This window comes from Orcinus orca, chromosome 16 (assembly GCF_937001465.1).
Source record: "Orcinus orca chromosome 16, mOrcOrc1.1, whole genome shotgun sequence".
Taxonomy (NCBI): domain Eukaryota; kingdom Metazoa; phylum Chordata; class Mammalia; order Artiodactyla; family Delphinidae; genus Orcinus; species Orcinus orca.
The window spans coordinates 43,910,441-43,924,222 of record NC_064574.1 but is presented as its reverse complement, the minus strand read 5'-3'; the positions used below and the strand labels follow the sequence as shown (position 1 = coordinate 43,924,222).

General features: G+C 56.6%; 1 protein-coding gene across 3 annotated transcripts in view; it reads right to left on the bottom strand.

Annotated features, from left to right (window-relative positions):
* Positions 1-549: 549 nt before the first annotated feature.
* ACSS1 (acyl-CoA synthetase short chain family member 1) overlaps positions 550-13,782 on the bottom strand; it is a 42,817-nt gene continuing 29,584 nt past the window's right edge. For 2 of the 3 annotated variants that reach the window (XM_033429422.2, XM_033429425.2), the window contains 10 exons: positions 10,698-10,845; positions 9,501-9,638; positions 7,529-7,621; positions 7,089-7,160; positions 6,524-6,636; positions 6,190-6,316; positions 5,498-5,625; positions 5,318-5,381; positions 3,044-3,162; positions 550-2,068 (listed from right to left, as the gene is read on the bottom strand). In XM_033429422.2, the coding sequence (XP_033285313.1) occupies positions 1,889-2,068; positions 3,044-3,162; positions 5,318-5,381; positions 5,498-5,625; positions 6,190-6,316; positions 6,524-6,636; positions 7,089-7,160; positions 7,529-7,621; positions 9,501-9,638; positions 10,698-10,845 (1,182 nt within the window). In that variant the 3' untranslated portion in view covers positions 550-1,888. The remainder of the gene's footprint in view (positions 2,069-3,043; positions 3,163-5,317; positions 5,382-5,497; positions 5,626-6,189; positions 6,317-6,523; positions 6,637-7,088; positions 7,161-7,528; positions 7,622-9,500; positions 9,639-10,697; positions 10,846-13,782) is intronic. The other variant, XM_004270435.3, reaches the window with a different exon arrangement.

The following is a 13,782-nucleotide window of genomic DNA, read 5'->3' as shown; positions in this document are numbered from 1 at the left end:
CGTTTTTCTCTAAAGCCTGCATCTCATCCACTGAAGGACACAGGAACCCTGCCCACCCCTGGGCAGGGGGTGGGTTGCAGGCAGGCTGAGCTGCTCACCTGTGGGTCTGCATGGGCGGCGCTTCCTGGGTGTGGTTTTGCATCCTCGTTCTCTGTGCTCTAGGCCAGCACCCACGGTCAGGGCTCCACGTGACGATGGGGGTCTCGTGTCATCCAGCGTAGTAGCTCCTGGCCATGTGGCACCTGAGTATTTAACTATGGCCACTGCCACCAAGGGACTAAGTATTTTATTTTATTGTTTTTTTTACTTATATCTAACTAGCCACCTGTGATTAGTGATTGGCCAGCACAGTGGTCTAGAGACAGGTTAAGTTTACCAAATAACAGTTTAAGATAGGTGAGCGCTTGTTGTGTATTTCCTCCCCGTAAGAGTGAATTTTTTAAGTGTTCTCTTTGGAGTGAATAGGTCTCTTCCAGTTTTGTGCCAAGGATTATATTCAACAACAAAGAATAGTGTTATTTGATCAAAAAACATCACCACAAAAAAGAAGAGAATGAACAAAATAAAGCTTTATTTGAACAGCCCTGCAGATCATTTTGAAGCACTGGTCGCTGTCCCAGTTTATAGCTGTCATTTCATAAGTAGCGCCCTAACCATAATCTGCCAGGTCCAGCAAACTGCTGCCGGTACAGGTGGTGAGAGCTGCCAATCTGTGCTACAGCCAAGACCACCCGTCCTCACCTTGTCACCGAGAGGCCAGCACAGCCACGTATGGCGGGTGTTGAGCACTCCAGGTCCCCATGAACACCTGCACAGCTGCAGGGTACCGCCCTCTGTGGGGTGCAGGTTGAGGCAGCCCTCCCTGTCCTCCAGGACCCAGCTCAGCAGGCCACCCGCCCAGCACTCCACAAGTGGTCCCTCTCGTGCTTGGCTATCAATAGGCACTTTGCAACCTAATGGTCGACGTTGTCTTGCTAAGTCCAGAGAACCAAAGGCACATTGGAAAAGGGAGAGACATGGCTCAGAGTAGGGAGGTAGGGCAGTTTTCAGGGACCCAGTTCCGGCTGTATTACTGAGTCCCTGGCTTCCCTGAACAGCCCTAGGCATGGAGCGCGCCAACTGGCTGCTGAGTGTCCAAGGCCGGGGGGAGGGGAATGTTTCCAGACCGCAAGCTGCAGAAACCACATGTGACCGGAGCCCTTCAGAGCTGAAAAGGGAGCCCATCCCCACAGGTGCTTTTAGCAGTTAGGTTTCATCACACACAAACCAAGAGAAGTGGAAACATACACCAAAAACAGATGCTGTGGGCTTGAGAGATTTCAAGATGGCTGTGTTCAGACGGAGGCACAAACATTTCCAATTCGGATTTCAAGTAGGCCAAATGGTACCCAAAAGTGCACCCTCCAACCCTCCACATTTCCCCAAGAGCGGAAGCAAAGAAGGAGCTTTTCGTAAGTGTTAAGAAGAGTGGGTACAAGTAAACCACACATTGCACTATGTGTTTGCACCATTTTTCTTCTAAAATATAAAAGTATAAAAATAAAATTTCCACCTTGCGTTTCTAGAAACACCTGGAGAAAACATGACTGCTTGTAGTTGCCAGTCACCTGAGCAGCACAGGGGCTCCACCTTCCTGTGCTGTCGGGAAGACACGGGAATGGAGGTGATGGACTTTTCACCCGGAAACCAAATTCAGGGCAAGTGGGAGAAAGCTCACCCTGTGTGAGGACCTGTCATGGGTCCCCATGTAGAGGGAAGGCAGGGACTTGGGGCTTCGCGTGGAGGGTAGCGTGGGTTCCGCTGGGGCGTCTAGGAACAAGCCGACTCAGGAGCTGTGTTCTGGGAGCGTAAGTTCGGGGCCTGGCTCGGGGTCTCGGCAGAGCCATCGTCACTGGGCGGCCCCCCACTTGTCTTTGTGCTCCTGGTAGGCGCTCAGTATCTCCGTGATGACAGTGGGGTCCTCCATTGTAGTGATGTCCCCCAGGTCCTGAGCTCCGCCTGTGACGATCTTCCTCAGGAGCCTCCGCATTACTTTTCCAGACCGAGTTTTTGGAAGACGCTTCACTACCTGGCAGGGAAGGCGCAGCATTAGACTTCGGGTGGTGCCCAGACTCCCAGCCCATGTCCGATGGCGTTGAGATGAGGAGGGTACTGCTCAAGGGAGGACGCCCCTCCCTGGGGACCCAACAGGAATGGGTGATGTACAGCCCACCCCAGAGAAGAGCGGGGCCGTGGCCTCTGGTTTTATCCTCCTCCATCTGGACCTAAAGCTGAAATCAGCTGTGGTCAGGGGTTTAGCTGAGCCTCCACCGGGAGGCTCTCCCCTACCCAGGTGGACCTCACTGCCGACATGCATTTCTCCTGCCCGCTACACTGGGGGGTTCCCAGGTGGCAGCAGAACCAGGCATTCTCGGGGCGCCTTGTCTCCTCCCCCAGCCGGGGCCGTAATTGGCTTTTTCTAACATAAGAAGCAAGGGGTGCTCAAGAGGAAAATGTCTTGCTTAGTGTTTGAAACTTAGCCTTTGACATTTTCCAACTACAGGCATCCAACGTCAAGGCGATATGTTAAGGGATGCGTTTGGGACCTGTAACAGTGGCCTGTCTTTTGAAAGAGTCCAGTTAACTTACGGGGAGTTCAGGTGAAGCTCTGGTCACTGGACCGACAGTCTGACTTCATACGGCACTGAGTGAAGCTGGGCCCTCCTGCCACCGAGGCCCAGCTTCCAGCCAAGGAAGGAGTGAAAAGCCAGCAGGGCTTAGAAGGTGGCCCAGTTCCTCCTTGAAACTGACCCCAACATAGGCTCCCAGACAGGGTCTGGTGGTGTCTCCTCACCGTCCCGGGGACCTCTGGTCCCACTCCAGGCCTCTGTTTACAATCCACGATGCTCCACGGCCCAGCCAGGCCCCTGCACAGGTGGCTGTGTCTCCCTCCGTCCGAGGACGCAGCAGCCCACCGCCCTTGCCCACCTCCTGCCACCGTCCCCCGTCAATGGTGGGAAGTGAGGAGGAGCAGTGCTGTGGCCCCTGAGGCGCGTCCACTCACCAGGACCTGGTCGGGCACCGCATACTTGGCAATCTTGGAGGCCACCACCGACCGGAGCTCCTTCACCACCACGTCTGCGTCACCCGCGTCATCTTTCAACACGATGAAGGCAAACGCAGCTGGAAGGAGACCAGAGGTTCAGGCGCATCAGACCACGACCCACCTCCCGGGGCAGCATGTTTCACACAAATCGCCATAAATCCGAAGGGGCTTTAAATCATACGCCGGTGACCCTGTGGCAGCTGGTCTCTTTAGCTGCAACCCCAAAGGTGCATTTCCATTTTCATTCAAGGTGGAAGTGACTCCATTGGCTCCTCTGAGCGCCCCAGGTGGCGGGCATGTTCGGAGAGACCCTGGAGCCGTGACTCACGTCTGTCTGCACACCCGTGACACAGCCGTGACGTGGGCTGTAGAAGATTCACTCTCCACCCCGTGTGACAGGTGTGGAAACACCGCCCAGGCACTAGTCTCTGGGCACGTGTCCAGCCTGTGGGCACCAGCCACGTGGCTATTTAAAGGTAAGTTAAATGTAAAATGCAGCTCCCCAGTCACATGAGCCACGCGTAGCCGGGGCCCACCGTGTGGACAGCACAGACAAAGAATGGCTCTGTCGAGGCAGGAAGTTCTGTTGGGCTGCGCTGGTCAACCAGTATTTTAGCACAAACACCAGGTTTTGTTTTCAATACTCCAGTGAGGATCAGAATGGCTCCCACGGGTGTCCAGCACGTTTCTCCTTAACCCACCGGAGATGATCTCGCACATGGACCCAACTCCAACTCCATTTCTCTCCACGTGAGCAATCGCTATCCCAGCGCCACTTAGGACGGTCTGTCCTTTCCCCCTGAACCGCACTGTCCTGCCTCCAAGCCAAAGCTCTCTCCACAGTCTCCTTCTTGCCCACTGGCCTGTCCGTCCCTGCACCGAGCCCACCCCATCCTGATCTACACTCTCTGCGCACCACCTAACCCCCACTGGTCCTGTCTGTCTGCCTCTCCCCTCTCCCCCAGCCCCTCCAGCACATGAGCCCCCGGGGCAGGGACTTAGGTCGCTCTCCAGGTCTGCGTCCTAAACACACGAGACCTGGGGGCTCCCCTCCGTCAGATCGAGCGCAGAGAGAGTGGGGACAAATACACACCCACAGCTTTTGCTGTTGTTCATGTTTTACAAGTGGACAAATGCTCAGATTTGTTAGAAATCAGGAAAACGCACATCCTCATCACACCCAATACACAAATTCTCCCCCAAAGCCTGGCAGGCAACGCCGGAGTCGCTTAGGATGCAGGGAAGGGCTGCTGGTGGGAGCATGATGTGGGCCGAGGCCCCTGAGACGCACACTCGAGGGCCCGTCCTGTCTCATCCCCTCGACCCCCAACAGCCCCCCACATCCCCACCCCTGTTATCATGGGCGACATCCTCACAGGCACATCCTTCTGTGGCAACTGAAAACACTCGTTTAAAACACTTAAATAAGTGTTCAATTTTCCAACAGGTTGGCTTAGGGACAGTATGTAACAGAAGAAGAGCACACAGACGTGGCTGGGAGGCAGGTGACACTGGGTCATGGTGCATCCTGACAGCCGGAGGGAGAGTGCCCCGGCCACTCAGCCAGGCAGTAGATGTCAGTGTGCCCAGCAGTGCAGCATAAGGTCAGGGAGTGTCTGGGTCACGCCCGGCCAGGCCAGGCCAGTGTGACTGCTACATGCCTGGCATTACAACACTCAGGCGACCCGGCCCCTTCCCAGACCCACCGCTTAGGAACTGACGGACTTTGGAACAAAGTGTGTCCCCAGTAAGGACCGGTCCAATCACTGGCTCTGTGCTCCCCTGGCCCATCGCTGTGCAGGGGGAACCACAGGGCAGACTCCTCCAAAGAGTCTCAGGCCAGTCAAGGAACCGCTGTAAGGCACGGGGCACTGTGACGGAGCACGTGTGAGGGACGTGTGGGCAGCACAGGGCATTTGCACACGCTGTCCCTGACAGGGCCGCCAGGGCCCTGTGGACGGGGAGGAAGCTCCCCAAGCTCAGCTGGGCCAAACAGGTCACAACTGCTTGTGGGTGAGTGTCCTTAAAGGACGGCAGAACCAGGACATTTCAGAGTCCTGACTTTTTTCTAACTCTTGTGCCTGTTCAGCCTCCTCACCCAAAATCTCCACTTGAGAGAGACGTGAACCAGCAGCCTGACCCACGAGAAAGCCCTGGCCCCCGCCCACCGAGTCTGCTTCTCATACAGGAGCCCTGGCCCCAGGGCCAGGAGGGTCCTCGGGGGACACGCACCTTCTCCCTTGATGTCGTGCGGGTAGCCGATGACGGCGGTCTCGGGCACTGCAGGGTGGTCAGCCTGGGCGTGACAGAGAACGCAGAGGTGAGGCAGCGACTCAGCCAGTGACGACCACCCCAGACCCCAGGCAGCAGCAGCCGGTGGCAGTGCAGGGCACAGAGGCCGGCTGGGCTCACCATGGCGTCCTCAATCTCTGCCGTCCCCAGCCGGTGGCCGCTGATGTTGATGACGTCGTCCATCCGCCCCGTGATCTGGTAGTAGCCGTCCTCAGTTCGGTAAGCCCCATCTCCTGTGAAGTAGTAGCCTGCACCACAGTGGGGGATTCAGCACCAGCTCCGAACTGGGACCCAGCGGGGCTCCCATCCTTCCATGAGGGACACCCCCTGGACAGGAGGAAGCGCCGAAGCCCCCCTGCCGACGCACCACCCCCCCATGGAGACACCTCTCCGGTGCTGCTAAGCTGGTGCCAGTAAAGGGCAGAGGGGCTGCCAGACAGCAGGAGGCTGCGAACGTCTGGAAGCAGAAGATACGAGGAGCCCACTCGAGCTTCCCCAAAAGTGTCGCTGACATGCTTGCGACTGCAGAGCATCGGTTCCCAGGGGCACACGTGTACGTGAACTCCCACCAAACGACACGACACAAGCCGGGAAGACGACATGGAGACCGGGGGGAGGCCTGGAGCCACCACGATTGTCGCCAAGGTGGCGTCCTGCTCTTCTCCTGGGAGGCCATGGCCTGAGCCCCTGGGAGAACCCCGAGCTGGACCACTCCTGGCTCAGAGGTAAGGAAAGGAGGGAGCGTTCACGCAACCCCCGGCCCCTCGGAAACAGTTCTGAGACCGAGTCCAGCGGCGGCAGGAAAGGCTCACCCGGGTAGGCCTTGAAGTAGGCGTCCATGAATCGCTGGTGATCTCCGAAGATGGTCCGGGCCATGCCTGGCCAGGCCTGGGACAGGCACAGAGCCCCGGACACATCTCCACCCTTCAGGACATTTCCCTGCAGACCCGGGAAATGGGGAGACAGAAGGAGTGACCATCTCGCGTTCTCCGAACTGCCGGGCCTGAGACAGGAACAGGACAAGTGCCCCAGAGGGAGCTGCCCGGAGCTTTCTCCTCTGAGAGGAGACCCTGCGGTGGGTGCCGCGTGACGGGGGAGGGCAGACGAGGCCAGGGGGTGGCGGGGCACGTGGACAGGGAGACTCACCTTCTCATCCATGAGAACAGGGACGATGCCAAACAAGGGCCTCATCGCCATGCAGGGCAGGATTTCTGCCCCCTCCTCCGAGGGCCGCGGCGAGATGCAGATGCCCCCCGTTTCTGCGGGGAGGACAGAAAGAAACACCAGTGGGCCTGGGGCTACTGACACGTGTATCCAGACCATATGGACACAGGGTCCACACACACAGCTGCTCTCCAGAGTGGGAGGGGGGTAGACCTGCCCATCCGGGGCAAGGAAACAGCCCCCAGTGACAAAAGGACCTCTGAGGAGAAACCAGGCTTGGGTGCCGGTCCCCTCCACTGTGGAAATGAGAGCGGGCCGGGGGCCAGGTTCAGCCCCAGGAGCCACGGCCCCCATCCCGTGTTGTGGGGACGTGGGGACGTCGGAAAGGAGGGCAAAGGGAAAGAACGCCCACAGGTCCTGCCCCCAGGCATTTCTCTGGCTCCGGCCTCCATCAGCCTGCATGGGAAGGGCCCCCCCAAGACTCTGCTGTAGGGAACACCCGGGGCCTTCCTGAACCATGAGGCCCACGCCACTGGGAACGTCTCACTTTCTGGCTTCTTGAAGGACGAGACCTCAGCCATGTTTATTACGTCAGCGGTGGTCTCTTGCCGCCAAAATCCTGATAAGTCAGACACCCCAGAGGAGGGGGGCAAATCAAAACACAGTGGTGCAGAAAAAACTCCTTTCCCTCTAGATCCAAATCTAGACTCAAGGTCGCTTAAACAGCAGGACCCATCACTGGGCTGTACCGGGTTCAGGAGGTGGGCCGCCAAGGAACGGAACCTTTGCAGGGCCCTATGTCGCCCCTCCGCCCCCTCCCGGGCCCCATCTTTCAGACGAGGAAACCAAGGCTCAGGGAAGCCTTCGCACCCATGTCTCACAGCTGCAGAGCGGCAGCTACTGCCCCAAGCTTCCTCTCCCCACACGCCAGGCGCCCCTTGAGCTGACGCTCCGTGCTCCCTGCCCCTCCCCCGGGGACGTGCTCACCTGTCTGCCACCAGGTGTCCACCAGCGTGCACCGGCTGTCCCCCACCACTCTGTGCAGCCACTCCCAGGCCTCGTGGTTGATCGGCTCTCCCACTGCAACCACGCGCGAGAGAGAAGATGTTAAGAGACCTCCAAAAGGCTGAAACCAAAAGGAGCTGATTTCACGATGAAAACAGCTCTATAATTTTCCCAAAGACACAAAAGGAGACTTGAAAAAGCAGTGAGATCATCAGGTTTATGGCTATGGAAGAACACAAATGACAATGAGATATTTTCACCATTAGAGGGTCAAAAGCCAAGAAGTTGGCAAGAGTGTGGAGGAAACAGCACCACACACACTGCTGGAGTGCGGTCTGCAGAGCGATTCGGGTGTTTCTCTTCGCGTTTAGAAGTGCACACGCCCGTGGCAACTGCTTTGGATGCCTGCTGGCGACGGAACCCACTAAAGCCAGACACACTTGTCCTGTGACTGGAGGAGGTCGCTCCAGGCACCCACCCCCAGAAGCAGACACGGACGGGGATGTTCCCATGGCCAAGAGCTAAAAACTGTCCATGGAGAGGAAAATGGCGAAGTGAATTGTGGCACGTTCGTGAGGGACCACCACCGGCCAAGGCATGAATTGGCCCAGGTGCAGGAGCCGCCGTGCTGTTCACCCACCTGCCAGCACGGCTCACTGATCCTGATGGAAGAAACACGTCCACACATCGAGGTGCGGGAAGGTCATTCTGGCTCACACACGATTTAACTCAGACCTTATGCTAACTGGAACAGCCCGTCTGTGGCCCGTCAGACATACACTGCACATCTGTGTTAATCATTAAAGAAAAGGGCAGGCTGTCCAGAAGTAAAGAATGTCTGAAAATAGAGATAAATGCCTCCCTGGGACGCCGATGCTGGGACTCCTTTGATGATAAGACTCCCTTCCCAGAGCCAAGGCTATACTGACTCTCTGTGCACGTGCTGATCTGCTTTTTTGAAACCTTGAAGGAACGTATCCCTGACTGGTTTGACGTTCTTTGTCCTGATAAGACATAAAACTGCTGAAAACCATGCTTCTCTGGAGCACTTCCCTTAGAGCTTAGTCCTCAGCTTGGTTTGAATAAAATTCTCTCCTATTCTTATTATAGACTGGTTACTGATTGTTTTCCTCGACAATACCCTGGTCTCAGGAAACCCCGCAGGGCTCTGCTGTTGGAGCCGGTTATGCAGCAGGGGTGCCCCCAAGCTACACAGAGCCCAGCCAGCTGGTGAGGACTCCCTGGGGGGAGTAGGGGGTCCCTGCACGCTCGCTGCTGCCTGGTCCAACCAGAGAGTGGCTCTGGTCACAGCCCTTAGGGAGTGAGGCCCATAGGAGCCCGCCCCTGGCCCAGGGGACGCGCAGCAGAGCACTCTGAGCACCTGCCTTGTCACCTGCGTCCTGCTTCCTTAGTAATCGAATCCCCTGCAGGAGAACAGGCCTGGCGCCTTCCACCTCCCAGGACCACCTCAACTCAGGGTAACCCAGGTCACCTTTCCAAAACGTTCTCACATGACTTGGCGACATCTATCCTGATTACGAGTGGAGATAACCTTTGATCTCACAACTCCCTCCCTGCCTGGAAACACGCACCCAAGGGCAGAATGGCAGTGATGACAGCGCTGGGAACAGCAGGGGGTGAGATCCTGGGCAGCCACTAGGGAAAGGGCTCGGGCCTGACCTTCCAACGGTGGTGAGTTTTCATAATGAAGACGGAGCACAGACAACATCACAATGCTGAGCCCCAGACCCTTAACGGCTGTGGGCTCCCAGAAGGGGCTTCCACGTGGGACATCTGCTTTCTACTGGCTGCAGCCGCATCATATGAACTCAGCACAGACACAGCCTTTGTGATGAAGCCATCCAGGGACCTGCTCTGGCTCTGGCACACACATGCCGCCTGCAGCCGCTCACCTGAGCCCGGGGCCCACAGGGAGGATCCTGCAGCCGCTCACCTGAGCCCAGGGTCCGCAGGGAGGAGCGGTCATACTTCTTCACCCAGGAATCCTCGAATTTCAGCAGCAGCCGGAAGGCCGTCGGGGCTCCATAGAACTGATTGATCTTCAACCTCTGCACCATCTCCCAGTACCGACCTACGAGAGGCCCCGGGTCACGTCACCTCCATGAGCCTTACTTAGAGGCGGCCCATGTTACCAGGCGCCGGACGTGTGCAGACACCCACGGTGTCCACGAAACGCACTCTGCATCCACCTCTGGGACCAGAGGGGCTCCCCATGGGGCCGCCTCCTGCACTCCCCGCGTCAGAGGCTGCAGCCTCCGCCTGGCCCTGGGTGCCGACCCACACGCTGACAGCCCATGTCCTGACCCACGGGACACAGCGAGGAATCGGGTCAAAGGGATATTACCGTGAAGTAGCACCAATGCAGAACCGCATTCAGGCACATTTAAATGGTCTCTAGTGGCGACCCGTGCTTCCCCTGGAGCAGCAGCGGCGCCCAGGACGCACGCGCCCCGTCAACCCCCCAGCTCGCCGCCACCACTCTGCACACAGGAGGTTGAGGCCACCTGAGACTCGGCTCTCATCCCTAGCCGGGCCCCCTGCACGCCCTCCAGGAGCACATCTGGCCCCTGCGGGAGGCTGGAGAGGACCTGGAAGCGGGGGACCAAAGTTCCAGGCACCAAACCGTCAGTGCTGTGGACCGCCTGGGCAAGAGCCTGGGCAAGAGCCTTGCAGAGCCGCCAACCTTCAGTCACGTTTGAACAAACACTTGAAGACGCTGTGCCACAAGGGAGGAAGATGCCAGGGGAGCAAGACGTGGGTCCTCAAAGGGATCCCTCTCCATGGTGGCGGCTCCAGGCCACACACCACAAGCTCGGCCCGAGTGGCCTGAAGGCACGGGCAGCAGGGCACCCGGGGAGGCTGGCCACTGGCCTCGGCCTCGAGGAAGGGCAGGATCCGGGCAGGTGGCCGCAGAGGTTAGGGGGACACTAGCGTGGGTGGTCTCCCGAAGGCTCCAGCGACTGGAGCCCCTCCCATTGCGTGTGTGATCCCACTGTAGACCTGGCCCGGCCCCTGCCGCCTGGCAGCTTTGTCACAAGAACCCACAAGCCCGACCCGAGCAAAGCCTCCACCCCGCAGCCCGCACCCCCCAACCTCTCCTCCTTCCTCCTGCCCCTGCTGCAGTCCGCACCAGCGTCGGGGTAAACCGGGGTGCTCTCAAAAAGGACGCTGGTCGCTCCATTGCACAGAGGCCCATACACCACATAGCTGTGTCCCGTAATCCAGCCGATGTCAGCCACGCAGCCAAAGACGTCACCTGGCCGGTAGTCAAACACAAACTGCAGAAACAGGAGGAGGGGCTGTCAGGAGCCTGTCACCCGTTCCCACACATCACAGGGCGTGTTCTGTCACCGAGGCACAGCTGCTCCCATGGCCCCCGAGAGCAGGAGTGAGGGCAGAGCAGCCACAGCGGTGATGAGAGGGGAATCACTGGTGACAGCAGCGCCAGGCCCGCAGATGACAGCAAAAGAAGCCAGACTTTAGAGGGGACACTCTTTGAGCCCCAGCACAAAGCCCATGCATACGCTGGAGGTCGCCTAGTACTAGTCCTGAGGCGGGCGGGGATGGGGGTTTTGGGGGAGCGGGCGGATGTCAGGGCCTGAAGGAGCTGGCCACACGTGTACCCACAGGTAAAACTCCATCCAGTCCTATGTCTAAAATAAGGGCACCTTTCTGCATTAAGTTACACCATAGTTTTTTTTGTTTTTTTACACCATCGTTTTTTAAATCCTTTTAAAACTGCAAAAAACAAAAGCCAAAAAGGCCAAGAAACGCACCAAGCATCATCAGCTTCTAACAGTCTGAGAGACACGGGCATCTCCTTATTCTTGCCAAAAAGTCAAACCTGAACCTGACCCTGTCTGCGGGTCCACTTGCCCTTTTGCAGGAGATGCTGAGGACAGAGAGGCACACAGCCGGGCGCTATAACCGACAACATTCAAGGAAATGAAGGGATGGAGGAAAACCCATTGGTTAAACTTGCCTTAAAAGGCTTACCCAAAACAGTCAGTGGGCAAGAGTAAGCTACAGTACCTAGGGATGCACATTTGGGTGACAAAACTAGAAAGGGCAGGGACACTATGGGCCATGAAGGGGCTTCTGTGTGAGGCTGGCGATGTTCCAGTTTTTGACTGAAGTGAGTTTGTCCAACAATAATTCATTAAGCCACACATTTGATTTCGGTGGTTTTCTATATCTGTGTCCTATTTTGCAATAAAGATGTTTTCTTAACCTTTGGGCGAGTGGCCCAGTCTCTTGCTGCCACAGACACACACTGAGGTCCCCCAGGAGTTTCCAGATAGCACAGTGGTCTCGAGTCTGCCAGGGTCCTGTGGAGCCGTGACCCAAGGCAGAGGGGTCTTTCAAGGAAACCACTCCCACTGCACTGGTGAAGCAGGACTCCCACACCCCAAGGCCCACAGCATTCCGGAACTGAGAGGATTTTTAATATAAGGACCCACAGTGCCACATCTTTCAAGGGGCTGGCGACCTCTCTACCTGCTGTTCTTGGAAGGAGAACAGGTGCCCGGGACCAGCCAATCTCCAAAGGGCACCCTGACCCCACTGCTCACCCTGAAACCTGCCCACGTCCCCACCGTCCCTGCAGAGTCAACTGTCCTTTTCCCTGAAGAAACCAACAGTCCTAATACCGTCAGCGGGTATGCGGACGGACACACACACACACACACACACACATACACACACACACACACACACGTACACTCATAGACACACGCTTATGTACAGAAGGCTGAAAGTTTCTATTCCTAATGCTTTAAAATGCCCTCACTGTATTGAAGAGAAATTCAAAAGATGGTCCCGTCCTTACATCCCCACTTCTTTTGCTCATGTAGGCAGTGTCCTGGTAACGCTTGAAAACAAAAAATGAAGACTCTTTCACCACATTTACAGCTCCCCTAATGCTAATTTTGTTATAAATTGATGGAAACACGTTGACCCATTCTGTGACCTTCTTGGTGTTCGGTCTCAGTAGCTACATTTTCCAAAGTGTTCTGACCTACACAACGTGTCATTCTTTGCAACATGCCCACCCAGAGCTGAGCAAGGGGCTTTCAGACGAGAACAGCTCTGTGATGCTCACGGTCACCCAGCGGCCAGAAGACAGCGGCTTTAGCATGGACTGTGTCAAGCATAATACCTCGTCTTCCCGGCCTGGTTCTGTGACACGTCTATCTTTCTGCCTCACTTCCGCATCTTCAGTGCTGCCTGCAAGTGGCTGCCACTCCCAGGCCTCATCTTTGCCCTCCCAGGACCCGCTCGTCATCCATGCTCATCCGTAAGGTCCACCTCCGGATGACCAGGCCTGGGATATATGCTGATACGACCGATCAGCATATCCCACTCCCACCCCCACCATAGTGACTGAGTGGGCGGGGCCCTGGTCCCCAACCAGACTGTAGGTGCTCTCAGGGACCAAGCCCTGCCTAGATGCGCCTGGGCTTCCCGGTCACATGGCCAGTCGGCTCCCCTGCTGCTGGCATTGCCTGGGGCTGAGTTCTGCCTTTAGCCAGAGAGAGAGTCTGGTCCACAGACAATATCCTGAGACCCCATCGCACCTGGGAAGTGTCAGCTATTCCCCAAGGCAACCAGGGATGCATGTTAACCAAAATCCCCCCACCCACCCATGTTTAAATGAGTGCGGATTTTTAAATGCATTTACTATAATAAAACTGTGCCAGATCATTTGCTTTATAATCCTTAAAGGATGGTCCCCTGTAATACAATTTCCATACGCTAAATTTAAGCCTCCTCATAAAATCAAGTCTTTTTAAAAATTTTCCTTTTAAAATGTGGCCCCAGTAAGCAGAGCCTAGAGGCCACAGCACTTTTAGGGGCCCATGAAAATGTTTTACTTTCTTTCAAAATCAGATGAAAAAGATATCTTAAGTAGAAGAACGCGTCTTAACAAACAACAATAATGTACTCATATCTACACCAACCTAGTTGTATAGGAGAAGGGCACAGGAAGGCCAGAGCACTGGACTCCCAGCACCTGAAAGCAGCCGTGCCAGCCAGCACGTCAGGCCTAGGGAGGGCTTGGCACACGTGTGACGGGCTAAAGACCAGCAGAAGACACAGGTCCAAGGACCCAGGCCCTTCCGACAAGGACAGAAACTCAGCTCCCCAAGCCCACCCCTCCACCACGCTGATGCCAGGACTCCCGGCCCTGCTCGTGAACACACGAGGAGAAGACG